Raw genomic sequence first — 26,280 nt, forward strand, 5'->3', positions numbered from 1 at the left:
TGGGCCAATTGTGCGCTGCCCTATGGGACTCCCAATCACGGCCGGTGGTGAAACAGCCTGGAATCGAACCATGGTCTGTAGTGACGCCTCTAGCATTGAGATGCAGTGCCTTAGACCGCTGTGCCACTCTGGAGCCCAGCGTTGGGCCAGAAACCGAAAGGTTGCTGGTTTGAATACCCGAGCCGACAAGGTAAAAACTCTGTCAATATGCACTTAACCTAATTTGATCCAGTTTTGATCCACTTAACACTAATTTGTTGCCGTACTACTACCCTGTAAAACTACACATTTCACTGCACCTATCTGGTGTGACAATATACACTAAATATACAAAAGTATATGGACACCCCTTTCAAATGAGTGGATTCTGCTATTTCAGCCACACCAGTTGCTGACACCAGTTGCTGACAGCACACAGCCATGCAATCTCCATAGACAAACATTGACAGTAGAATGGCCTTACTTAAAGACCTCAGAGACTTTCAACGTGGCACCATCATAGAATGTAACCTTTCCAAAAAATAAGTGTTGTTATTTGGAAGTGGAAATGTCTAGGAGCAACAATGGCTCAGCCCTGAAGTGGTAGGCCACTTCAATGGCTCACAGAACAGAACTGCAGAGTGCTGAAGCACTTAGCGTGTAAAAATGGTCTGTCCTCGGTTGCAATACTCACTACCAAGTTGCAACAGTGAGCCAGGCCTAATCACCCAACATCAGTGCCTGACCTCACTAATGCTTTTATGGCTGAATGGAAGCAACTCCCTGCAGAAATGTTCGAACATCTAGTAGAAAGCCTTCCCAGAAGAGTGGAGGCTGTTATAGCAGAAAAAGGGTACCAACTCCATGTTAATGCCTAGGATTTTGGAATGAGATGTGTCCACATACCTTTGGTCAGCATTAGTAGTAGTGTAGTGTATTTTTTTTTAAAGCCAACCATCGCCATTTTCGTGGCCTGACATTCAAAGTTACTGTGATAACGTCATGAACCTTCAAGTACCAAATAAGTCTCTCTGAAAAAGAACCACAGATCAAACGTCACAAATAAAATATACCTTCTTGGGGCATCACTCTCGAGAGCTTCTCATTGTGAAAAAAAGAGACACACGTTGAACACCAATGCCAGTGAAGGAAAATAGCAGAGTTCTCATCGGTGAGTTATTAAAATAATCAACGTTTTTATTCAAAAAATAATCAATTGAATATTATTATCTCTAATCACGTTATTGACATTTTTTGCCTTATGTCCAACGACTGTTTTATTCGATAACCCTAAAATAACAATCCTAGCCTATATATTCTCAAAATACGTTTTATAATCTATGTTGCACAACACTATATGCTGAATTTTATACTTTCCCATAGTCGCAATTTCCCCAATAGACCTATCACCCACCTGCTGCGCATCATTTTGTCTTTTTTTAATGCATCAAAAGTTGTATTTTTTGTCTTTATCTGAAAGAAAAACATTACAACAAGTTGATGATTCTTCGTGTTGATTAGCTATTATAAACTCTTGTGTTTCACTGATCTTGTTCTCTCTGCAGCTGCGCTCCTGCTGCTGTTCGCCCGTTGTGATGGAAACGCGTCGCAGCCTCAGGGAGACTCACCTCGAGCGTACTGTATCACCAGCCTGGAGGTAGGTGGCTAACTGTGCATCGGTGGGATTATAATTGACCAAACTGACCGGTCACCCACTATAAACCTATGGCACATCAGGTTTTGGCCTCATCCAGGTTTTCAAACAGTTGTTCAAGAAAATTAGCCAGGGACGAGAAAGGAGAGTGGGCGAACTGCAGCCGGTGACTGTTGCGGGAATGTACACTGAGTGTACAAAACATTAGGAACATCTGCTATTTCCATTAAAGACTGACCAGGTGAAAGCTATGACCCCTTATTGATGTCACTTGTTAAATCCACGTTAATCGGTGTAGATGAAGGGGAGGATACAGGTTTTTAAGCCTTGAGACAATTAAGATATGGGTTGTGTATGAGTGTCATTCAGAGGGTGAATGGGCAAGGCAAAATATTTAAGTGCTTTTGAACGGGGTATTGTAGCAGGTGCCAGGCGCACGGGTTTGAGTGTGTCAAGAACTGCAACACTGCTGAGTTTTTCACGCTCACCAGTTTCCTGTGTGTATCAAGAATGGTCCACCACCCAAAGGACATCCAGCCAACTTGACACAACTGTGAGACGCATTGGAGTCAACATGGGCCAGCATCCCCGTGGAACGCTTTCGACACCTCGTAGAGTCCATGCCCTGACGAAATGAGGCTGTTCTGAGGATAAAACCAAACCTTGGGGATAGTACCAGATTTAATCATTAGGTAAAAATATGGGTTAATGATTCAGCAATCAGGGGGGCAGAGAGCTGCAGCAAAAATGGATCAAGCATATCAGCCCCAGTGGATTTTTTTTATATCAATCTTAAGCAAGGCATCTAGCACATCACAGGTAGTAAATTGTTAACATGAAAACAAAGATTAACTAGAAGTTGACGGGTTAACCGTCGGGGCAGCTAGAGGCTGGCGGAGGGAAGAGCAGGGTCAATTAAACCACTATGTCTCTAAAATAAAAAGCTTGCCGAGGTAAAATTATAATTAAAAGCATCACTTATCCCATTCTTCTCAGTTATGATGCCAGAGTCAAACAGAACTTGCTTATGCAGGGAAGAAGAGCAATTTCTACGCTTCAGTGCATTTGCTGTTTTCCAAAATGTATAAGGATCACCAGCAGAGTCAGAGATAGAGTTTTAAAATTAGCTTGATTTAGCTTTCTTTATTATTATTTTTTTTTCCACCTTGATTTAACCAGGTAGGCTAGTTGAGAACAAGTTCTCATTTACAACTGCGACCTGGTCAAGATAAAGCAAAGCAGTGTGACACAGACAACAACACAGAGTTACACATGAAGTAAACAATAAACAAGCCAATAACACAATAAACAAGTCAATGACACATTAGGAAAAAAAGAAAGTCTATATATAGTGTGTGCAAAAGGCATGAGGAGGTAGGCCATAAATAGGCCAATAGGAGCGAATAATTACAATTTAGCAGATTAACACTGGAGTGATAAATGAGCAGATGATGATGTGCAAGTAGAGGTACTGGTGTGCAAAAGAGCAGAAAAGTAAAAATAAATAAAAACAGTATGGGGATGAGGTAGGTAGATTGGGTGGGCTATTTACAGATGGACTATGTACAGCTGCAGCGATCGCTTAGCTGCTCAGATAGCTGATGTTTAAAGTTGGTGAGGGAAATAAATGGAGATAGTACATCTATATCTCAATTATCTCAATTGTCTGAAAGATTGCCAGTCCGCTACAGAGTCCGTTTTTCTCGCTTTGGCCCAGGCCTGATTTCTCAGTTAGCTCCGAAGAAAACCAAGGGTTAGATCTATCTTTGACTCGAAATAGTTTAAAAGAGGCATCTTTATCTGGCAGAGGAATAAATAGGGCTTTTCACATTTAGTTGTGTGGGTTTTGAGATCAATTGAGTCAGATTCAAATCTATGCATATACTCTTAAATTGATATGAGGCAGAGGAAAGCCAATCCAGATTCAAATCCCTTAAAATGACCAACTCGGAGGACAAAAAAGGTGTTAAACACTCAGATATAGCGCTAATAGCATCCGCCATGGCAGCAGGGGGGAGGTCAATCCCAGCAACAAATAAATGTGTATTCTGGTTTATGGACACATCATGGGGAAATTGAAGAGGTAGGTGTGGAAGGCAGTATGGCATAGCTCAGAGTATCTGCATGCAGTTCCTGGTAGAGAAGTGGTGGAGGGTGGTGTGGGGGGCAGGGTTGCTGGCTGTTCTCCAGTCTCTGTGAGGCACCACCGGACGTAGTTCTAAAGGAGCTTCTGATTTGTCTCAGGGAGTTGATGACTGGTCTGTTGCTCCTGTCAGGTGAGGTGGACTGGCCACCCGGAGCAACATCCTTTAACGAAGGTGGGGACTGTCTCTTTGTACAGGTCTACATTGTCGTAAAGACAGTCCAGGCTGAGGGTGGGATGGTGGGCCAGGTGTACGATTGGCCATAGCACACAGTCCTGAGAGAGGCTGGCATTTACCCTCTGGATGGTGGCAGGATGAAAATCTCTCCTCTGGAGCAGGTTAGATATTACAATCTTTGCAACAGGGAAGATGGTGGAGGCCCTCTCCATCACTCCCCTTAGTGATGTGGCCACCCTCTCTTGTTGGGCTCGCAGGTCATTGATCCCAAGGTGAATGATGATATGGCTGGGGGAGCCAAGCTGGGCCACAGTCAAGAGCTCCATAGCTCCCTCTGTTGTGGTGCACTATAACTTTTCCACTTTTTTATTTGGGAAAAGTTTGTTCTCTGATATAAACTTTACATTGGTGTCTATCACTAATATAATGTCTGGTTTCTCGTCAGGTCTATGGAGGATGGCAGGAGGGATGTGAGTAATTACAGGCTGTGAGATGGCGATGGAGGGGGTCAGCTGGGTTGGTGCATTGGTTGGTTGGGTTGGTGGGTGGGTGGGTTCTGATTCAGCTGTTGGTTTGGTCCTGTGTTTTTTATGGGACTCTTTGTAGAGTGGATGGTAGTAGCTGAGATATTCCTGCCTTAGCTCATGTAGCTCCTTCTTATTTGGTCGAAGTAATGGACAAATTTATCCAAACTGGCCTCCGAACCTTCAACCATCACAGTGCCAATATTATAAATATTAATGTTACATTTGGGGGTGGAATCAATGTACAGTTGCCTAATTTTTCTGTTTTATGACATTTTAAGTTAATTGTTGGAGCAGGGTGCCAAGGATAATGTGTGTAGAACAGGTCTACTTTTATTTCCTTGTTCATTTTTAGGATGAAGTCTTCCCTCAGAGTCTCTGGGGATTGACTTTTTCACATTTTCAGGATACGTGATGGCAAGGTCTCTGAAACAATGTCTAGAGAATGTGTCCATCTCCATCTCCATGGTGACCTCTTTAAACAACTCTTTGCTACAGAATGATGTGCATGTGCCTCTTGATGTACCTATAGATAAATGCTCTTTTTAACAAAACCCTTTTATGAAAAATACAAATAAAGATATTAAATGTGGCCTATTTTAGGCTATAAAGACATAGCTTAGGCTGTAAATACATGACGTTACCGTTTCGTTTCCCCTGGCCCAGATGGGTTTAGAGCGCATAGGCTTCTCTAGGCTTCCTGCAGCTGTGGTTATTATCAGTAGGCTACAGTTGACCAGATTGAAGCACAGATTAATTGTGTACGAGTTGACAAAATCATGAGGCAAAATCAGTCTAAACAGCAGAACTTTGTCCCTCCTTTCAACACTTTTGTGTCAATATTTTGTATTAAACCAAATCAAAAGCGCTGGGGCAAATGGCAGCTCACCACACGTTTCCCGGTGGCCCTGCTGTGCTGATCTCTGCAACGTGGACAGATGGAAATTGCCACACAATGTCATAAATGAAGAAACAACATATATTTATGATCTACTATACATTTTTTGGTTGTTGATAGTATCTCAAAATGTTTCCTAAAGTATCTCAAAATGTTGAGATAGTATCAACATTTTATGAAAGAAATGTGGGTGGGTGGCGGGAATGTGCTTCCGGAATTCCCAAACTGTAAACTTTTCCCTTGAAATGTACAGCATTGTACTGGCAGTAAAGTTGCCAGCTTAATACTGTAATTTTGCAATACAGCAGGGATGCTGTAATAGGATTTACAGTATTATTACTGTAATCATTACTGTAACACAGCTGTATTATAATTACAGTATTTTGAGTCACTGTACATTTACAGTGTCCTTTTGAGATGAACCTCACAAACAGTAAACCTGTATTTATCTTGGGTATTTTTCTGATGGCAGACCTATAGGCTGTGTAGCATAATGCCATTTCACATTGCATTGCAGAAGGATGCAGAATTGCTCTGATCATTTTGTAGGTCTGTTGTATTGTGTTCTTGAAGAATCTTGTAAACTTTTTTAGAGGATAATAAAAATGAAATTCTGCTGCCTTAACATAACAAAGATAAAGAAGACTCTGACCTCAACAAGGTCAAAATAATACAAATGCATAAGAGAGGAAGGTAGAAACTCATAGGTAGTAGTGGTGATATAGCACCACACCTACTAGCCTACAGTTCCTTCAGAAAGTATTCATACCCCTTGACTTATTCCACATTTTGGAATATTCAGTGTCATCCTGGTAAGCAACTCCAGTGTATATTTGGCCTTAGGTTATTGTCCTGCTGATAAGTGAATTTGTCTCCCAATGTTTGCTGGAAAGCAGACCAAACCAGATCTTCCTATAGGACTTGGCCTGTTCTGTTTATATATATATATATATATATATATATATATATATATATATATATATATATATATATAAACTCCCTAGTCCTTGCTGATAACAAGTATACCCATAACATGATGCAGCCACCACCATGCTTGAAGACATGAAGAGTAGTACACAGTGATGTGTTGTGTTGGATTTGACCCAAACATAAGGGCAATATGTAGCCAAGCGATTACGAGCGTTGGGCCAGTAACCAAAAGGTCGCTGGTTCGAATCCCCGAGCTCACTAGGTAATTTTTTTTATCGATGTGCCCTTAAGCAAGGCACTTAACCCTAATTGCTTCTGTAAGTCGCTCTGGATAAGGTCATCTGTTAAATAATTAAAATTAAGTAATGCTTTTTATTCAGGACATAAAGTTAACTTCTTTACCACATATTTTGCCGTTTTACTTTAGTGCAAACAGGATGCATGTTTTGGAATAATTTTATTATGTACAGGCTTCCTACTTTTCACTCTGTCATTTAGGTTAGTATTGTGTAGTATTATTTATTTAACCTTTATTTAACTACGCAAGTCAGTTAAAGGACAAATTCTTATTTACAATGACTGCCTACCCTGGCCAAACCCTGACAACGCTGGGCCAATTGTGCGGCGCCCTATGGGACTCCCAATGCCTGATGTGATACAGTCTGGAATTGAACCAGGGACTGTAGTGACGTGTCTTGCACTGAGATGCAGTGCCTTAGACCACTGCGCCACTTGGGAGGCCAAAAGGAGTAACTACAATGTTGTTGATCCATCCTCAGTTTTCTTCTATCACAGACATTAAACTCTGTAACTGTTTTAAAGTCACCATTCATGGTGAAATTAAGCAATGTTTTACTCCTGAACTTATTTAGGCTTGCCGTAATAAAGTGGTTGAATACTTATTGACTCAAGGGATTTCAGTTTTAATTTTTAATCAATTTGTAAAAAAATTATAAAAACCTAATTCCACTTTGGCATTATGGGGTATTGTGTGTAGGCCAGTGAGCCAAAATCTGTTGAATCCATTTAAAATTCAGACTGTAACACAACAAAATGTGGAAAAAGTCAAGGGGTGTGAATACTTTCTGAAGGCACTGTTCCTGTAATACACAGTGTAAAAAGTTTTCATAACACATGCTTATAGATGCAATCCTTTAAATGTGACCAAGTCAAAGAGAAAAAACAGAACTGCTATTTCAATAGAAATTCAACTAAATGTACAATTGACATTCTGGTAGGGCTTCTGGTACAAACTTTGGTGATTATGTGACGGAATTACTTTATGAATATTCTGTGATCTCTATTCAACTTCAAAAGCCACATCATTTTAGAGCTGGTCTTCCTCTCTGACTCTCTCTCCCTGACATGGTGACATGTTGTTCTGTGTTCCAGGGAGGGTTGTGTACTCTGTCTGAAACCCATCTGAATGGTTCTGGTCCTACCAGACTAGAGGTCCCTGCTGGACAGAGGCTCCTGATCACCATGCAGAGCATCCCAGGAGACCCTGTCTGCAGCTGGAGCCGTGGAGCTGACCCAAAAAGGTGTGTGTGTTTGTTGTTTTACCTGGCGCCTCAAAGCCACTGTGTTATTGTTATTGCATCCATAGGGGTGTACTTTTGCCTCCCTGCTGTCTTCATCTGTAGTTGTTTGCCCTGCCAACAGAAGGGGCTATTCCGTGACCATACTACAGACCCATGTGAGTGATTCTGGAGTGTACACATTCAGCTGTGAGAGAGGCGGGATCAACTCCTCTCTGACCCTCTCTCTACTGGTCGTACCTTCGCTGAGTGAGTGACAGCCACATGACCCAATACTCTTGCTCTTTTCGACCTCAAACCTCCTCAGACTACCCAAAACCATATTCGCAGCATCCTCTTCATTGCTACAAAATTATTATCAAAAATGATGTTCCTAACCACACAATCATTTGAAATCATATTCAGATCTACACAATATTCATGTCTCGTATCAGAGTTGAATCTATAGCACCATATTGATTCTGAACCCCATTGAAATGATGTTTGATGAAAAATTCATAGCTACGGCTCAATCCACCTATCTAGGACTTCCCACAAAACCACAGCTGAAATTTATCCCTGGGAAAAGAGGCTTCTTACCAGACTATCAGTGTTCTTCAGAGGGAAACCCTAAGCCCAAGATCAAATGGTTCAACAACCTTGACAAGACTGGGTACGGTCTCACCAAACTTCAATGAAAATGTATAGAATCCAAAAGAATCGTTTTCAGGGTATTGCTTTAAAGTTTTATAAAGCAATGGCTATACATGATTTCAATCTCAGCCATCAATAGCAGCCGTACCATAGTTTAATTTCTCCTCCGTTCCAACAGAAAAGGTAATGATGGGACAGACATTCCCTCTACAATCAAAGAGAGGGCTAACAACAAAGAGAAAAGTAAAAATTACTACAGGACAGCAGTTATGTGCTGTGCTAGCAATTCTCAAGGAGAGGCGTGTTCTCAACTATATGATTACGGTAAGGTAACCGTTGAACAAAAGTCATCAAATTACAATATTACATTTACAGTACACTATAGCGTGAGCATGACCATATGTGTTTTTCTGTGTGTGCCTCAGATCTGGACCGTGTCAGTGATGAGAATGAGAATGATGAGGCTCCAGAGATCACTGTGAGTCCTGGGCAGCCCCTGCTGCTCAGCTGTCGGCAGAAAGAGAACAGCACCACACAGTGGCTGACTGACAACCAGGGACAAGTAAGCTTTATCAATCTGACAATCTTTTTTTCACGTTTTATCAGCCTTCTCTTCACTCTGCTGAAAACCCTTCCACCTTTCCCATCACGACTTTCTCACTGTATTCATGTAATGCAGATGTAATGCAGCATACCATATTTTCCTCCAGGTCTTCAAATCTCAACTCACATATAAAGAAATAGATATGACCTACCTGTTCATTGAGTCGGTGACAGTGAACCACAGTGGAATCTATACATGCCGGAGCAACAAGAACAAGGTCAAAACCACCCATGTCCAGGTCCTGGGTCAGTTTATAGGCTACAACACTGAATCCTCCTCGTTACCTTTGTTTTCAGTCAAACATTCCCTTTTAAATGTCTATCTGTACTTGGTCTTTACTAATCTCTCAGACAAATTCTTGTTATCTGTCCTGATTCTCTCTTTATCACCACCTGCCTGCATGTTTTTGCCCGAAACGTGATCTCCATGTGATTTCCTGTGTTGTGTGTCCTCAGAGAAGGGCTTCATTTCCATCGACCAGCTGAATGAGACCAGTACCATCTCAGCCCAGGAGAAGCCAGGGTTCTGTCTGCGGGCCCTGGTCTCCTCACACCCTCTCCTACGCTGCCATTGGCTGGGCCCGGACAGCAGACAGACCCAGTGCCCTGAGCCCACACGGCTCTGGAAGAACAGGTAGAGAACGTCAGATGTAGTTATGTTTATGTACAGTAGTTTGATGAGGTTTGATGTGGATACTATATATGATTCCCTGTGGTTTCACCATCTCTCCCTTTCTCCCCAGGACTCTGGAGTTGTGTAACATAGAACCAGGAGAGTACCAGTTACACCTGGAGGCTGGGGAGCTGAACCTCACAAAGACCCTCTCTCTGTGTGTGGCAGGTGAGTGACAGCCGATTGCCCAGATAGATAAGATGTGTGTGATTGTGTGCATCCTCAGTAAGACACCTGTCCTTGTCCTCTGTCTCTCAGGTACGTCCACCCCCAGTCTCTTACAGAATGGAGACAATATCACCTGTGAGACCAACACCCCCCTCCCCTTCAACCTCACCTGGAGCTCCTGCTCTTTGACCAATGACAGGTATTAGATCTAGGTCCGTTTCTAATGTTAGGATTCAGCTCTGTAGTGGTAGGCACCAATATCGATCATTTGATATGATAACGATATCAAAAGATATCGATAGGAGCAAGGCATATCACGATATCAGTTTATCCTTGCTGTTAAACTACACTGTTGTGTTAAAGAGCATACGTGACTGTTCCTGCAACCCTACTTAACTGCCTGCTGATGCAATCACATGTTTTTACCCTGATGCCCAACGCTCCCCACCTCTGCTTCGGAATAACAACAGCCTTGGGGCGGACAGTGGCGCTGTTTCCCCCTACTTGGCAATCCATCTTTAACCTGTGTCTGTCAACCTGTGTCTGTCAACCTGTGTCTGTCAACCTGTGTTTGTTAACCTGTGTGTGTTAACCTGTGTGTGTTAACCTGTGTATGTTAACCTGTGTGTGTTTACCTGTGTTTGTTAACCTGTGTGTGTTAACATGTGTGTATTAACCTGTGTGTGTTTACCTGTGTCTGTTAACCTGTGTCTGTTAACCTGTGTGTGTTTACCTGTGTCTGTCAATCTGTGTCTGTTAACATGTGTGTGTTAACCTGTGTGTGTTAACCTGTGTTTGTTAACATGTGTCTGTTAACCTGTGTGTGTTAACCTGTGTCTGTTAACCTGTGTCTGTTAACATGTGTCTGTTAACCTGTGTCTGTTAACATGTGTGTGTTAACCTGTGTGTGTTAACCTGTGTGTGTTAACCTGTGCTCTTTTCCAGCTGTCAGTCAGAGTCTGCAGCCTGGAAGGAGATCCCTGCCCCACCCCCGAAGCTCTCTGACTCAGACCAGTTCTGCCATAAGAGGGTTCTCAGCTCCCGGGACAGTACCGAGGTGGGGGACTTTGTCAAGTGCTGCATCACAAACTCTGTCCACTCACAGTCACACTGCAGTGAGACACTGTTCAACATACTTGGTAAGTGGTCGATCAGGAAAAATGTGTCCTCAGAAAATAATTGACAACTTTAAATACGTTTATAACATTTGTCCCTGTGTGCAACAGAATTGGTCACAGTATTGTCATAGCTATAGTCAGACATTAGTTATATCTAAAAGAAAGGAGGACCAAGGCACTCTTCATATAATTCATTAAAATGCCTTTATTTGTATGATTTTTTAAACTTTGTTTCTATTGAACATGCCATACAAATAAAGGCATTTTAATTAATTATATGAAGAGTTCCTTGGTCCTCCTTTCTTTTTGATGACCAATTTACCCCTTTTACCTAAGAGCACCTTCTGTCTACTAAAATGTACTATTGTGTACCTTAGTAACGCTTCCCTTCCTCCTCTTTCTATTAGTTATATCTGTTCCATCAGCCTCCTCTCAACTCCTCCTGAAAGTGTCCAGTCTGGTCCTGTTCCTGGCTTTGATGCTGGTCAGCCTGGCGCTGCTCTACTTCATCAGGAAGAAGGTACTCACACACGTAAACATACATACACACACACACACACACACACACACACACACACACACACATAAACATACACACACACACACACAAACATACACACACAAACACACACACACACACAAACACACACACACACACACACACACAAACACACACACACACACAAACACACACACACACACACACACACACACACACACACACACACACACACACACACACACACACACACACACACACACACACACACACACACACACACACACACACACACACAAACACACACACACACACACACACACACACATACACACACACACACAAACACACACATAAACATACACACACAAACACACACAAACACACACACACACACACACAAATGCACCGTCCCACCTTCCTGATATTTCCTGTGTAGAAACCCCAGTACCAGAGTCAGCTGCAGATGATCCAGATGACGGGGCCTAATGACAACGACTACATCTACATCAACTTCAAAGACTTCCAGTATGACCAGAAATGGGAGTTCCCCAGAGAGAACCTGGAGCTGGGTAAGACTGGGGGAGATGTACCAGTGGAATCTACACGTGCTTCTACACCTGCATTGCTTGCTGTTTGGGGTTTTAGGCTGGGTTTCTGTACAGCACTTCGAGATATTAGCTGATGTACGAAGGGCTATATAAAATAAACTTGATGATTGATTGATTGAATGACAGCCTGACCCATCTACTTGGGAATCTCTAGTCTCCAGTACAGCCAGCCTCACCAATAGTATTCCCACCAACCCTGTGTTGTTGTGGTCTTTCTCCCCAGGGAAGGAGCTGGGCTCTGGGGCCTTTGGCATGGTGCTTCAGGCTACAGCCTACGGCATCAGCAAGCCGGGGGTCTCCCTGCAGGTGGCTGTCAAGATGCTGAAAGGTACAGGGTTTTACCTGTGTGATGTTTTACCCTGCTGGCTAAGTGTTTGTGTTTGCTGAAGAGACTTTGTCATACTATTGTACCCTGCACCAGTGAAGTCTCTCAGGTCATTGTTGAGTGGTAACGTTTGCCCATGCAGAGAAGCATGAGACAGTAGAGAAGGAGGCTCTGATGTCAGAGCTGAAGATGTTGACTCACATCGGACAGCATGCCAACATCGTCAACCTGCTGGGGGCGTGCACTGGCTCAGGTACGACAGCCAATCACAGGCTCTGTGATTGGCTGTGTGACTGTGTGTGACTCTGTGACTGTGTGTGGATCTGTGACTGTGTGTGGATCTGTGACTGTGTGTGGCTCTGTGACTGTGTGTGTGACTCTGTGACTGTGTGTGTCTCTGTGATTGTGTGTGACTGTGTGTGGCTCTGTGACTGTGTGTGACTCTGTGTGGCTCTGTGACTGTGTGTGACTCTGTGTGACTCTGTGACTGTGTGTGTCTCTGTGATTGTGTGTGACTGTGTGTGGCTCTGTGACTGTGTGTGACTCTGTGTGGCTCTGTGACTGTGTGTGACTCTGTGTGACTCTGTGACTGTGTGTGTCTCTGTGATTGTGTGTGACTGTGTGTGTCTCTGTGATTGTGTGTGACTGTGTGTGGCTCTGTGACTGTGTGTGACTCTGTGTGGCTCTGTGACTGTGTGTGACTCTGTGACTGTGTGACTCTGACAGGGCCCACGTACCTGATATTTCAGTACTGCCGTAACGGGGACCTGCTGAACTACCTGAAGAACAACAGAGAGCTCTACCACAAGTCTCTGACCGAGGCCTTCACCAGGGATCGCTTCAGCGGCCTTTACCACAACCTGCCCAAGAGGAGCTCCAGGTTGGGATTAATGTAGGGGTGTCAAGGTTTAGTTTAATTCAGAAATTGGATTGTAGACTACTCTCATGGTGAAGTAGAGGTATGATTGTGAGGGTTAATGTGCTCTCATGGTGAAGTAGGGGTATGATTGTGAGGGTTAATGTGCTCTCATGGTGAAGTAGGGGTATGATTGTGAGGGTTAATGTGTTAATGTGCTCTCATGGTGAAGTAGGAGTATGATTGTGAGGGTTAATGTGCTCTCATGGTGAAGTAGGAGTATGATTGTGAGGGTTAATGTGCTCTCATGGTGAAGTAGGGGTATGATTGTGAGGGTTAATGTGTTTCATGGTGAAGTAGGGGTATGATTGTGAGGGTTAATGTGCTCTCATGGTGAAGTAGGGGTATGATTGTAAAGGGTTAATGTGCTCTCATGGTGAAGTAGGGGTATGATTGTAAAGGGTTAATGTGCTCTCATGGTGAAGTAGGGGTATGATTGTAAAGGGTTAATGTGCTCTCATGGTGAAGTAGGGGTATGATTGTGAGGGTTAATGTGCTAATGTTGATCTGTGTTCTTCTTAGTGAGTTCCAGAGGCCAGTGGACAGCATGTACATCCCCATGTCCCCCACCACCACTAGAGGGCAAGAGAGCATCGCCCTGATCAGCCTCAACTCTTCTCCCATGAACACCTCTGATGGTCAGTGTGGGGTAGACACACACATTCCCACATACACACACACACACAAATTAAGAAATAGGCTTGCTTACTTACTTAAAATATCTGTAGGATCTCTCCACTGCTGTCCAGTGGATTCTGTTGATCCCAGCTGATCCCTGTTGATCCCAGTTGATCCCTGTTGATCCCAGCTGATCCTAGCTGATCCCTGTTGATCACTGTTGATCCCAGATGATCCCAGCTGATCCTAGCTGATCCCTGTTGATCACTGTTGATCACTGTTGATCCCAGCTGATCCCTGTTGATCCCAGCTGATCACTGTTGATCACTGTTGATCCCAGATGATCCCAGCTGATCCTAGCTGATCACTGTTGATCCCTGTTGATCCCAGATGATCCCAGCTGATCCTAGCTGATCACTGTTGATCCCAGATGATCCCAGCTGATCCTAGCTGATCACTGTTGATCCCTGTTGATCCCAGATGATCCCAGCTGATCCTAGCTGATCACTGTTGATCCCTGTTGATCCCAGATGATCCCAGCTGATCCTAGCTGATCACTGTTGATCCCTGTTGATCCCAGATGATCCCAGCTGATCCTAGCTGATCACTGTTGATCCCTGTTGATCCCAGCTGATCCCTGTTGATCACTGTTGATCCTCAGGTCCAGGGATCTATGAGGAGTTAAATGAGCTGCAGGAGGCGGAGGAGGAGGAGGAGGAGGAGGAGGAGGAGGAGGAGACGCTGACCTACGACGACCTGCTCAGCTTCTCCTATCAGGTGGCCAAGGGCATGGACTTCCTGTCCTCCAAACACGTACGTGGAGCAACTACACTGCCCACTGCAAACTACACACTACACATGGCACCATATTCACTTCCCCATGTCCCCTCAGAATTATACAAGGCTGCGCTCATTGCAATACATCTTAATACTCCCTGGCCTGTACCCTACATCATCACACCCTCTCTGTGTCCTGGGTGTGTGTATCTGTCTCCAGTGTATCCATCGGGACCTTGCGGCCAGGAACGTGTTGGTGACTCAGGGTGGACTTGTAAAGATCGGGGACTTTGGACTGGCCCGGGACATCGACAACGACTCCAACTACGTAGTGAGAGGAAATGTAAGGACTATACACAGGAGGGAGTGTTTCGGTCGTCACTAGTTAGTATTGCTTGACTTGGGCAGGAGTTCACCGGAGCTGAATACCGTCACCTTCAATTTTCAACTGCTTGAGCTCCTGTTTCTCTTATAGAATATTAGCTCAAAATTATTGTAGTATCAAAAGCTCCTGCACCTAAATATTAACAGTACCGGCACCCACAATGAGTACCAGCACCTATTTCAGTCAAGCACTGCTAGTTACCACATAAACCCTGCCTATTTCTGCTATTTCTCTTCTTAAAATGTGATTTTAAACCTAAGTTTAACCGCATTGCTAACCTTGTGCCTAACTCAACCCTTAAAGTAAGACTAAAAAGCTAAAGAAATAATCCTGCTTTTTTTTTTACAATAGCCAATTTTGACTTTGTGGCTGTGCTATATAGTGGAAACCAAGTGGTTGTCTGTATTTGACAAATTCTCTGTTGTGTCAGTGACAGCTGTGTTCTCAGAATCCAGTGTCAGTGTGTGTGACTGATGTGTGTGTGTGTGTTGTGTTGCAGGTGCGTCTGCCAGTGAAGTGGATGGCTCCAGAGAGTATCTTCCAGGGGATGTACACCATGCAGAGCGATGTCTGGGCCTATGGTATCCTGCTGTGGGAGGTCTTCTCTCTGGGTAGCCACATAAACATACCTACTCTTACTTGTGATTGTATTGTAAGGTGTCAGTGTATGTGTGGGATGGGGGTGGAGTGGGAGGGTTCAAAAAGCATACTTTTGTTCACAAAAAAATAAGAATATCCACTGGACACACTGGTTGAATCAATGTTGTTTCCACGTCATTTAAACTAAATGAAATGACGTGGAATAGACGTTAGATTGACGTCTGTCCCAGTGGGTACAAACTACACACACACACAATGTGTGAATTTGCTACTGGCACTGACCCTGTAGATTACATTCTCCAGTTTTTTTTCTCTTTCTTTCTTGTTTCTTGTGGGGGTTTTTGTTATACTATTTTTATATTTATTTAATACTGCACTGTTGGGAAGGGCTTGCGAGTTAAACATTTCACTGTACTTGTACATATAAAACTTGATGTATTCCCTGCATGTTTCTGATACAGGGCCTTCAGAAAGTATTCTCTCCCCTTGACTTTTTTAACATTTTGTTGTGTAACAGCCTGAATTTAAAATGGATTACATTGAGATTGTCCAACAGTTGACAAAAAAAGGGCATCTATTGGTAGATGGGTAAAACTAAAATGAAAGCAGACATTGAATGTCCATTTGAGCATAGTAAATGTATTAATTACACTTTGGGTGGTGTATAAATACACCCAGTCATTACAATGATACAGGCGTCCTTGTAAAGACAGTCCGGGGTTGATGATCATGAATCCCGTTCAGTGAAGCCTAGAAAACCGGTGACGTAGACCTCCGGTTTTTACTCCACAATACTAACCTAATGTCACGGATCCCCCCGGTACTGATGCTCATTCTGTTCACCAGTTCCGGAGGTCTACGTCACCGGTTTTCTAGGTGAACTGAACGGGATTCATGATCATCAACCCCGGACTGTCTTGTCTGATTACACACACCTGGTTCCCATTTCCCCTGATTAGTATGTTATATACGTGCCCTCTGTTCCCTCTGTCTTTGTCGGTTATTGTTCCCATGTGCGTTGGTGGTGTGAGTACCTATGTGTTGGTGCAGCTGTTATGCTGTGTGTTATATATATTGTATATTATGGGTATCATCCCGTGTCGGTCTATGAGGTTTACCCTCGCTCTTTGTTTGGGTACAGCCCAGTGTTTTGTATATGTGTTTGTTTTTGGTGTATTAAAAACCCCTATTGTGTACTCCTGCGCCTGTCTCCAAAATATTTTATACCAGCGTGACACCTAAATGACAGAGTGAAAAGAAGGAAGCCTGTACAGATTACAAATATTCTGAAACATGAATTATGTTTGCAATAAGGCACTAAAGTAAAACTGCAAAAAATGTGGCAAAGAAATGAACTTTATGTCCTGAATACAAAGTGTTATGTTTGGGGCAAATCCAACACAACACATCACTGAGTACCAATGGTGGTGGCTGCATCATGTTAATCGCTGTTCTCGCTGCCAAAGGTGCTTCTACAAAGTATTGACTCAGGGGTGTGAATACTTCTGTAAATTAGATATTTCTGTATTTCATTTTCAATATGTTTGCAAAAATGTCTAAACATGTTTTCACTTTGTCATTGTGTAGATAGGTGAGAATTTTTTGTTGTTGATTTAATCAATTCTGAATTCAGGCTGTAACACAACACAATGTGGAATAAGTCAAGGGATATGAATACTTTCTGAAGGCACTGTATTAAGTGATTTGCTCTCTCTCTCTCTCTCTCTCTCTCTCTCAGGTGTGACCCCTTACCCAGGGATAAAGGTGGACAACAACTTCTATGTGATGATAGAGAGAGGTTTTAAGATGGAGCAGCCATACTACGCCAGTGAATCTGTGTACATATCCAGACCTGCTCTGCACCTACATCTATAACATTACATCATACACATTTAATTAGAATCAAATATAGGAACTGTAAAAGAGGTTTCATCCCCGCTCCCTTCCTCCCTCCTGCAGGTATTCGATCATGTGTAAGTGCTGGGCCTTGGAGCCTCGGGACCGCCCTCACTTCTCCAAGCTGGTGGCCTTCATGGACGACCAACTGGCCGACATGGAGGAGAAGGTGAGGCTTAAACAATACAACAAGCCTCAATGTAGGCAATCCTCAATGCACGTCCTTCCATTAAAATCATGATTTCTTGTGATTTATCTTTTAGCTCTACCATAACATCCTGGACAAGAGCTGCAATCATGCATTATACCAGAATGCACCTGTGAAATCTGATCTCTCAGCCTTGGCCAAAGAAAAGGATCTTCAAGCACAGTCACAGAACCAATACTGCAAGACCCACTCCACTGGAGAGGCCCCAACAACAACAACCACAACACTGTCTGACATGGTTGCCATGGAGACTGATGATGATGACAAACCACTGAAACCATGTCAGTGAGAGCAGTGGCCTATCTTTCTAATTCTTCTATGCCATAAGGATTTCTCATATTATATCCTAGTAGTGTATATTTGTATAATGCTGTGGATTTCAAATGCACTGATGACTTGCTTTATCCAAATATGTTTAACAATGAATATGTCAATTAAAACTGTTTTTGTATCAAAGGCTAGCTCTGTCACTGTAGGAATTGATAAAGTAATATTTAACATTGTAACATAGTAATGGATGTCAAATTTAACACAACCTGTTTTTGTGAACATATTATACACTGTGTGCAACTAATTCAATATTAATCATGTTATTACTGCTTTTGGAGAAGAGATATTTCAATAATTTTGACAGCTGGATTATTCTGTCTTTTCTTTTCTGTGTGAAGTTATTTTTTATTAATAACAATGATTTAGTTTTCGGTATGTTTGTCCATCTGAGTTCTGGAAATTATTCAAATATTTGAAATAAAGTATTTGAAATTATCACTGTTTTTGTGGCTTTTATAATAGGTCTAATGAGTGACATTGGGAATGAACGGTGGTGTTTTATATTTATAGGGGGTGGGGAGCAATGGCACAAATTGCACGATTGGTGGCGCCAGAGCTACATTAGTCGCAAGAGCTACGCCTGCCGTTCCGGTGTCCTGAGATGCAATAGTGTCATTCACCTGGCTCGCATCAAATTAAAAGCTGTGAAATACCACTTTATCTCAATTCAAACCTTTTGAAATATAACAAACAGGCCACGGTTCGGGTTGCATTATAAGCTAGTAAGACTTCAAATCTGGGCATAAAAAGGCATGAGGGGTCATAGCGCCTTGTTGTCCCGGAGTTCAATAACCCAACAGTATTGGCATGCTGGGCTTTTCTGTTGACCTGTCCGAAGGGCAGTTTTGGGGCCGCTACTAATGAGTCTGTGCAGACGAGACAGTAGAGTTTAATATGGACATCGGATCAGTGAATTATCTCCCTTACGAGGACTTTGTGGATGTTTTCGGTAACGTGGTGGAGAAATGTCCACTCATAACCGCCGCAGTGTGGTCCCGCCGTCCCTTCTCGAGCCTTGCTGACCTGGAGGCCAGTATAAACGACTTCATCGATGCCCTCCCCGAATCAGGTATAGCCAAGGATGAATGGATAACCAATAAGGCGTTTTTAGTTCTTTCTTTAAAATGTAATATGATATTTTTATTTTTACATTCAGCTGGTGAGAGATTGTTAAACTATAAGGTTTTTAAACGTGGGTGTGAAATATATTTTACTACACGCTATTATATTAATCAATGAATATTGGATTTGAGATGATAGTTTTTCCAGCATCGGACGACTATCTAAACTCTACTATCCACAGGTAAAGAGGGAATCCTCAGAGTTCACCCCGACCTCACGGGTAGAGACCTCCAGAGTGGGACTCTGACCCGGGAGTCGCGAGAGGAACAGGTCCAGGCCGGTTTGGACACGCTGACCACCGCAGAGGTCTCTCGCATGGCCCGGCTGAATACGGAATACAAGGACCACTTCGGTTTCCCCTTCGTGATCTGCGCGCGGATGAACAACAAGGCGACCATCCTGCGGCAGCTAGAGGAGCGGCTCCGGAACGAGCGCACCATAGAGAGGGCGTGCGCCATCGATGAAGTGAAGAAGATCTGTCACCTCCGTCTGCAGGGGCTCGTGGTCCCGGAGACGTCCAACAAGCTATAACTGAGTGACGGGATGACATACAGTTTCGTGTGGTCTACCTGCTGAGTTGTATGTGTTTGAATAGTGCATCATAATGGCTGCGTCATTGTTGTGCGTAAAGAAGTAACTGTGCCTAAATGTGCTTAATTGTACCAAGTGCCAAAATTGAGCAAAATTAATTAAATAACTGCAGATGTTTTATTGATTTTATTCTGATTTCAAATATTAACTTTAATTTGATAAGTCTGAGATGATAGCTTAATAAAGATTTCAAAATATAGTACATTCTTCACAGTGCCTATCATTTAGACATCAACGATATGATAACATAAGGTACATGTACAAGGCTATATAACTGGTGTGAGTGAGTCATTTTTGTCATATAACAATTTATCAGAAAATGCATCAGTATTGTTAATATTGACAGCAGAACCATGTACTGTGCGTAAACTGCCAAAATGTTCAGAGAAAAGTTTGAAATCTGAAGTGCATTGGTTTTAAAGCACTAAGCTTGCTTTAAAAGTAGCTCTCACCAGAGTTGTGTGGTCTGTATCACCACGGTCTCTGCAAGCTGCTGGTGCTACTGCCCAGAGATCAGAGCAATAGTATAAAGTGGGTCAATATGTATGTCCAATGCAAAGTGTCATCATCAGTGCATGCCCCTCAGGTCCTCAACACCAACATGAGGTCAGTTCAGTCGCAGAATGATGACATCACAGACAATGCCCCTGCAGTCCTCTCCTTTCACGTCTCTTCAATCTTTCACGGCCGACAACGTACATGAATGATGCCAGCAGAGTCTGTTTGAAAAGTGCCTTCCTTTTCTTCCGTGTCTGCCCAATTTTCAACAATATCAGCCCGGCTAAGCCTAGTCTCTAGAACCTGACAGGGAGTGGGAGTGTAGGGGTGAGGGGGGTGTGGTGGTAGTGGTGAGCGGTGCCGGTGTGGGAGCCCCTGCCACCGCGACCCTGACCCCAACCCCTGACCCCCCGACTCCCATTCCAGCCCCTCCGACCCCCAGCCCAGCCCCCCCGACCCCCAGCCCAGCCTCATCCTTCAGGTCCCCTGACGTAATGGACGAGTCCTGCTCGGGATCGACCCCCCTCACTCTCTTCTTGTCCTCCTCCTTCTTCCACTTCATCCGTCGGTTCTGGAACCAGATCTTGATGTGTCTCTCTGTGAGGCTGAGGGTGAGGGCCAGCTCGACACGCCGCGGCCTGCTGATGTACTTGTTGAACAGGAACTCCTTCTCCAGCTCCAGGAGCTGGGCTCTCGTGTAGGCAGTCCTTGTCCGCTTGTTCTCCTCTGCCTCCATGTAGTGGCCTGGGGGGAGGATGGGGAGGGAGGGGAGGGGAAGATAGAGAAAGAGTGAGAGGCAATGAAAGAGCGGGAGGGGAGAGATGGAAAGGGTTTTGAGTTTTTAACTTGACATTGTACCTTGTCACAGTCAAAGTCCCAAATGCACAATCTAGATGAAATTGGCAATGACCCACCAGTGGGTTCTAACCCACCCTGGGTCTAGCTGAAACGCACACAGCACGCTGACTGAACTCAGCTCACCCACTGACCACCCAAGAATGCAGAACATCTACTGTATAGAAACAGTTGGGTAACTGATGATAACTAAAACACATACAGTAGGCTACATCAGATGACAGGTAAACCCTCACAGCTGTCAATGCAACTATAGCAACAGATACTGTATACTGACTATGGAAAATGACTATGTGAGGTATCATGTATTCTGTGCAGAACAATTCTGCCTGGGTCACAGCACACTGAATTTCACATTACTGCATATTCTATAACAAAGACTCACAAATGGGTCAATCAATTGGAGGGAAAATTGTTAGGACTATTAAAAAAAGAACAGTAACATTTCGATTACTGTGGGTTTTGTTAGTTGACAAAAGTGTACAATAGTTAAACATCTTGTGGCTTATAATCAAATTTCTTTTAACATTATAGGCTATTATTCGATAGTAATTTCACCTGAAAAGTTTCACTAACTTGAACTGTTCAATAAAACACAAAGGCTGGATCAACAAGACAATTTACAGACAGTCCGTTAATTTAATGTAATGACTTTTATAAAAAATGAAGGTAGGCCCGCGTGATAAAAGTACAGCCATAGTTTTTCCTGTATCACAACTACAATTCATTTGTGTTTTGAATTATGAAATGAGTAGCACAACTGTTAAACTTTTTTATTGGTGAAGGTGGTCGTTGACTTCAAAATAAATAAGCATTTCAAATCTATTCTATTCAATAGTTGAACTGCTTAATTATTCGTTTTAGAGTAAGCTTATTCTTGCCCTGGTTGCGTTTGTCCAGTGAGGAAAATATTTTTACTGGAATAAACTTTTAGCGAAATTATTTGACAAAAAGTGTATAGTTTGTAAAGTTACACAATTTTATAAAGCCACGGGAATAAACAATAAAAGCACATATAGCCTAATTAAGTCATATTTAAAACATTTGTATCCTAATTGTCCTATTAATTACAAAGAATATTTTTGTTATTGTTTTTGAGGAAGGTTGAGTTGAGAGAATAATTGTCTATAGGCCTACGCAATAATTGAGAAGAACCTTGTGCTCTGCTCTAACTTTTCCACATCTTGTTACCATCAATTTATTTAAGTAACATCAGTGCCTCACTTGGACTGAAATAGGTGCCGGTGCTCATTTTGGGTTCTGATACTGTTTATATTAAGGTGCAGGTGCTCCACAATACTTTTGAGCTAATATTATATAAGAGGAACAAGAGATCAAGCAGTAGAAAATTGAAGGTGCCGGTACTCAGCTCCGGTGAACTCCTGCCCAAGTCAGGCACTGAGTAACATACATTACTTTATGTTTCGTTTAATTGTGTAAGTGGTTTGAAAACGTATTCAGATATTTTAGGTTAGAGAACAAAAGGCTCAATCGAGTTCCCATTTACCCGCTGAACCAAGTTGACTTAAAATGGCCGCAACAGAAAATACTTTTAGGAGGAAGAGTTGACTCGTTATTTTGCTACGATTCCTAAAGACTCCACCTTAATGATATACCCTTTAATATATTTGATATGTCTAAAAATATTGATATAATTAAGGTTATTGTAAGACACTGTAATATATACTACACAGAATTTTTCATGAAGTCCTATATGGATAATAACTGCCATTAGGAAATCATTAACAAAGAAATTGTCACAACGGAAATTTTCACATATTTGAAGTAAATCTCAACTTGGTACTTGAGACAGGAGGCACACCTTCAGAGGCACACAAAACAGTTTGGCTTGTATTAGGGAACCTAGGTCCTTTACAGATTGATTGACAAGGTAAACTGACACCCACCCACGACATACATTGTAGACATCATGATGTAATTTAAGTTCTTATACATGCACAAAAGACTCGGTCTATTCAAACTTCATGAACATTTACCACGATTAACGTCTGATCATTTTCTAGGCCTATATCCACAGCAGTGGCATTAGCCTACACATAACAGCAGCAGCAACTCATGCTCCATACACGACAGTTGATTGTGTGAGTTAAATAGCTTTTGAATTACACTCAATGTTCAGTTTATTTCTGCTGAATTCCCTATGGTCAAATAACATTCACTCCATGGCTATTGGCAAAAGAAAACTCCTGAATGTTCAATTAACTATTACATAAATACTTTTGTTGAAATATTGAATTTTAATCAAATAGATTATCCACTTGTAGGCTATTTCTACAGTATAAAGGTGTGTTCAAACGAATATATTTAGATAGGCCTACTGTAAAAGAACGGTCTGCAAAATTCCTATAAATGTGTGGGTAGATTCCTTGAGAGGCCTAGATGAATTCCTTTCTTTGCAGCCCTACAGCAACGAGAACTATGCGAAAATTGCCAAGGTGACTGCAGTGAGTTACCTGCCCACTGTCCCTTCCAGGTTTGCACGTGAGACTTGGTGCTTTTCATCCAGGGGAAAGGCAGGTGGTATCTGTTCCTATCCGCACACAGAGCCAGCTCCCCCGGGTCTCCGTAACCCCCCGGTTGGAGAGTCTGCTGGGGCGCCTGGGGGTGGTGGAGCTGCGGCACACCTGGGTCCTCTCGCATGGGCATACTGTACGGAGCAATATCAGGGAGACTTGCCTGGTCTAGCCCTCCGATGGAAGGCGAGGAATAGACGGACTGAGCCTGCCGGCCCATGTAGAGGCAGGGCGGAGGGCTGTGGCTGAATTCCTCGCTGTGGGGTCTCTGGTAGGGGCAGGGGTCTTTGAACAGCTGCGCGGGGGAATAGTAGTGCTCTTCTCGATTCATGACTGCCGAGGGCCAGGGCTATCCAACGGGTGTGTGTGCACACATGTACATGCGCCCTATTGCCTTCGCTGCGTGGAACCTTGTGCTCTGCTCTACCTGTGCTGCTCGTGCATCTGTCGCCGCTATAGGCCCTGCGCAGATGTGTCACCGCCACCACGTGACCCTGCTGCACCTAAGCCATTGGTTTCACTGATTACACAAAACTGAGAAGTTGTCACCTTAGTTTCTATTCGTGTCTGTATTCTCTGCCCCGCGGTGCGACAATAATTGAACAGAATTGACCGTGCACAAATCAATGCCCTCGGCAAACACTCTACTGTTTGACGGCGGATATCTGAGACCCACCTGCTGCAGGTTGGTCCTAATGCAGCGATATACAGGTGAGCAGCGGAATCTGCGGGTCCTATCGCTGCGAGCGGACAGGGGCTAATGCCATCGAACTAATCAGAGATATTGCGGCCTGTAGAGAAAAAGCACGGAGAGAAACGCAAACAGAACGTGCCTCCACAATGTCAGTATCATCACGGCTTTGTCTCTCTTGGTGGAAAAGAAGAAGAAACGATGGGAATGCAGTGCGCTCGTGAAGCCTGAATGCAGATTTCACTGCCGTAGAACAATGTCAGCCATTGAACATTTATATGAACGTAGTTCTCTTATCAATAGGCGACTGATAGAGGGGGAAATCGATAACCAGATGTATAGGCCTAATAGCCTACTCGCATCGGCTGACCCTGGTGATAAGCAACTTGCAGCGGCGGTTGTCTTGGAAACTTGGCAATGAGATGTGAGGGGGATCAAAGACCAAGTCCTGGCCGAACCCTCTCCTGGTTGGATACCTTTTAGTGTTCTCTTAAAAGTGGCCGAACTTGCGACTTTTTAAATCCAACCCATTATAGCCAATGGCTCATTTAACACCATTTAACTGATCTCCTCTGGTTCATAACAAACAGCAGCCGAGCTCGTGTCTCCCACCGCCATTCTTCCTCTGTGTTTGCTGGACATTAGGCAGACAGGTGCTCGCTCCATTAAACAACACTCTTCACGGTAAAGTAAAGAGGAGAGCCAGGGTGTAAACCAATTAGCATGGAGTGAGGAGCAGCACTCAATTAGCGCGCGTGGTGCGAGGAAATACACGTCTCTCCAGGCGGGTGAGCACTTTTACGCAGCAACTGAGTGCCAGGCAGCAGCTAAGGCCCGCGACTTATTAAAATATAAAATGTATTACCATGTTATAACTGTAATGTTATAAAGCACTAGCATTTCTTTCAGCTGGCCTTGCAGGCCATCGATAATAACCATTAGCCTACATGAGATAGGAAATAAATAAATACATATATATCATGTTTACATTGTTTTTCTATTTTGGCCATTGTGCTTACATAGGCTTTATCTGCATTTTAGACATCACAGTTGATGTCTAAAATGGCCAGTCAAACGCACACAGAAACGAATAGGCCTATGGCAGCACTGAGTTCTTCAAGAGAGATTATGACTCTTTCTCCAGTATCTTAATGGGGCACTCAGCACCTGCTATAAAGTTCAAGTAAACCAATTCCATACAAATCAGTCCATGTATTGTCGCTTAATGGTGTTTATATTTGCTCGTCGTTTGAACGAGGAAGGAAACTGTTAACCGCATGTATGTCCCCACTACACTGAAAACGCACAACGGAGTTTATGAAGCGTGACTGCGTAAAACGCTATTTAGACCCCTTATCCATGGCATTGAAATTTGCGTAATGGTTTTAAGTGAAAGGTAATGCGGCGTTGCTGAACCCAAATGCAATGATTCACAAACAGGTTTGCAAATAAAAAGCCTTTAAGGACTCTTAATATCAACCGCAATAAAACGGCTGTAGGCAATCGAGAGGGGCCATAGCCGTATAGAGTGCAGTACAGGTTATGGACCCAACGGGTTAGAAACACCAGATGGAACGGAGTGCCGTGGGGAGAGATACTATAATGCTTGAGTGAATGGCCATGCTGTTCATACTGATGTTGCCTCATATAGTCCCTGGGTTACACCCATGAGCGCCTAGCGAGCAGCATTATTCATTAATTAAATCTTAAATTAAATTGCTCAAACAAGGTCTTTCTCAACTCATGGAAATGGTCAATCCCATAAAACAATCTAAAGTAATAGGG

General features: G+C 43.2%; 3 protein-coding genes across 4 annotated transcripts; 2 read left to right on the forward strand and 1 right to left on the reverse strand.

Annotated features, from left to right (window-relative positions):
- The first annotated feature begins 1,026 nt into the window (after positions 1 to 1,026).
- flt3 (fms related receptor tyrosine kinase 3) lies at positions 1,027 to 18,639 on the forward strand. Of its 2 annotated transcripts, XM_071414538.1 has the most exons (25): positions 1,028 to 1,150; positions 1,545 to 1,636; positions 4,400 to 4,424; positions 7,699 to 7,847; positions 7,969 to 8,093; positions 8,370 to 8,496; positions 8,656 to 8,801; positions 8,903 to 9,039; positions 9,188 to 9,326; positions 9,537 to 9,714; positions 9,824 to 9,921; positions 10,012 to 10,120; positions 10,867 to 11,060; positions 11,447 to 11,559; positions 11,978 to 12,110; positions 12,373 to 12,477; positions 12,617 to 12,727; positions 13,201 to 13,354; positions 13,913 to 14,028; positions 14,670 to 14,821; positions 15,006 to 15,128; positions 15,670 to 15,781; positions 17,509 to 17,608; positions 17,730 to 17,835; positions 17,930 to 18,639. In XM_071414538.1, exons 2-25 carry the CDS (start codon positions 1,575 to 1,577, stop codon positions 18,161 to 18,163), a joined length of 3,048 nt encoding a protein of 1,015 aa, XP_071270639.1. In that variant the 5' UTR covers positions 1,028 to 1,150; positions 1,545 to 1,574; the 3' UTR covers positions 18,164 to 18,639. The 2 variants fall into 2 exon arrangements, with proteins under 2 accessions (XP_071270638.1, XP_071270639.1); XM_071414537.1 differs by lacking the exon at positions 4,400 to 4,424 and having other exon boundaries at positions 1,027 to 1,150.
- A 379-nt stretch (positions 18,640 to 19,018) lies between these two features.
- On the forward strand, positions 19,019 to 20,116 carry urad (ureidoimidazoline (2-oxo-4-hydroxy-4-carboxy-5-) decarboxylase). Its single transcript, XM_071414542.1, has 2 exons — positions 19,019 to 19,273; positions 19,508 to 20,116. The coding sequence occupies exons 1-2, from the start codon at positions 19,099 to 19,101 to the stop codon at positions 19,855 to 19,857; spliced, it is 525 nt and encodes a 174-aa protein (XP_071270643.1). The 5' UTR covers positions 19,019 to 19,098; the 3' UTR covers positions 19,858 to 20,116.
- Positions 20,029 to 24,835, reverse strand: pdx1 (pancreatic and duodenal homeobox 1). The gene is made up of 3 exons (XM_071414543.1): positions 23,745 to 24,835; positions 20,857 to 21,159; positions 20,029 to 20,766 (listed from the first exon to the last, which is right to left on the reverse strand). The coding sequence occupies exons 1-3, from the start codon at positions 24,133 to 24,135 to the stop codon at positions 20,705 to 20,707; spliced, it is 756 nt and encodes a 251-aa protein (XP_071270644.1). The 5' UTR covers positions 24,136 to 24,835; the 3' UTR covers positions 20,029 to 20,704.
- Positions 24,836 to 26,280: the final 1,445 nt, after the last annotated feature.

Source organism: Salvelinus alpinus, chromosome 8, assembly GCF_045679555.1.
Source record: "Salvelinus alpinus chromosome 8, SLU_Salpinus.1, whole genome shotgun sequence".
Taxonomy (NCBI): Eukaryota; Metazoa; Chordata; class Actinopteri; order Salmoniformes; family Salmonidae; genus Salvelinus; species Salvelinus alpinus.

What these genes read in the sequence shown, in the direction of transcription:
- flt3 (XM_071414537.1), top strand. Translation starts at nt 1,117, where the DNA reads ATGCCAGTGAAGGAAAATAGCAGAGTTCTCATCG. An exon ending in CCTCTCTCTGTGTGTGGCAG is followed by an intron (nt 9,922 to 10,011) that starts GTGAGTGACAGC and finishes TCTGTCTCTCAG; the next exon opens with GTACGTCCACCCCCAGTCTC. An exon ending in TGCTCTTTGACCAATGACAG is followed by an intron (nt 10,121 to 10,866) that starts GTATTAGATCTA and finishes GCTCTTTTCCAG; the next exon opens with CTGTCAGTCAGAGTCTGCAG.
- urad (XM_071414542.1), top strand. Translation starts at nt 19,099, where the DNA reads ATGGACATCGGATCAGTGAATTATCTCCCTTACGAGGACTTTGTGGAT. An exon ending in CGATGCCCTCCCCGAATCAG is followed by an intron (nt 19,274 to 19,507) that starts GTATAGCCAAGG and finishes TACTATCCACAG; the next exon opens with GTAAAGAGGGAATCCTCAGA.
- pdx1 (XM_071414543.1), bottom strand. Translation starts at nt 24,135, where the DNA reads ATGAATCGAGAAGAGCACTACTATTCCCCCGCGCAGCTGTTCAAAGAC. An exon ending in CTGGAAGGGACAGTGGGCAG is followed by an intron (nt 21,160 to 23,744) that starts GTAACTCACTGC and finishes TCCTCCCCCCAG; the next exon opens with GCCACTACATGGAGGCAGAG. An exon ending in GGGGGTCGGGGGGGCTGGGC is followed by an intron (nt 20,767 to 20,856) that starts TGGGGGTCGGAG and finishes CGGCACCGCTCA; the next exon opens with CCACTACCACCACACCCCCC.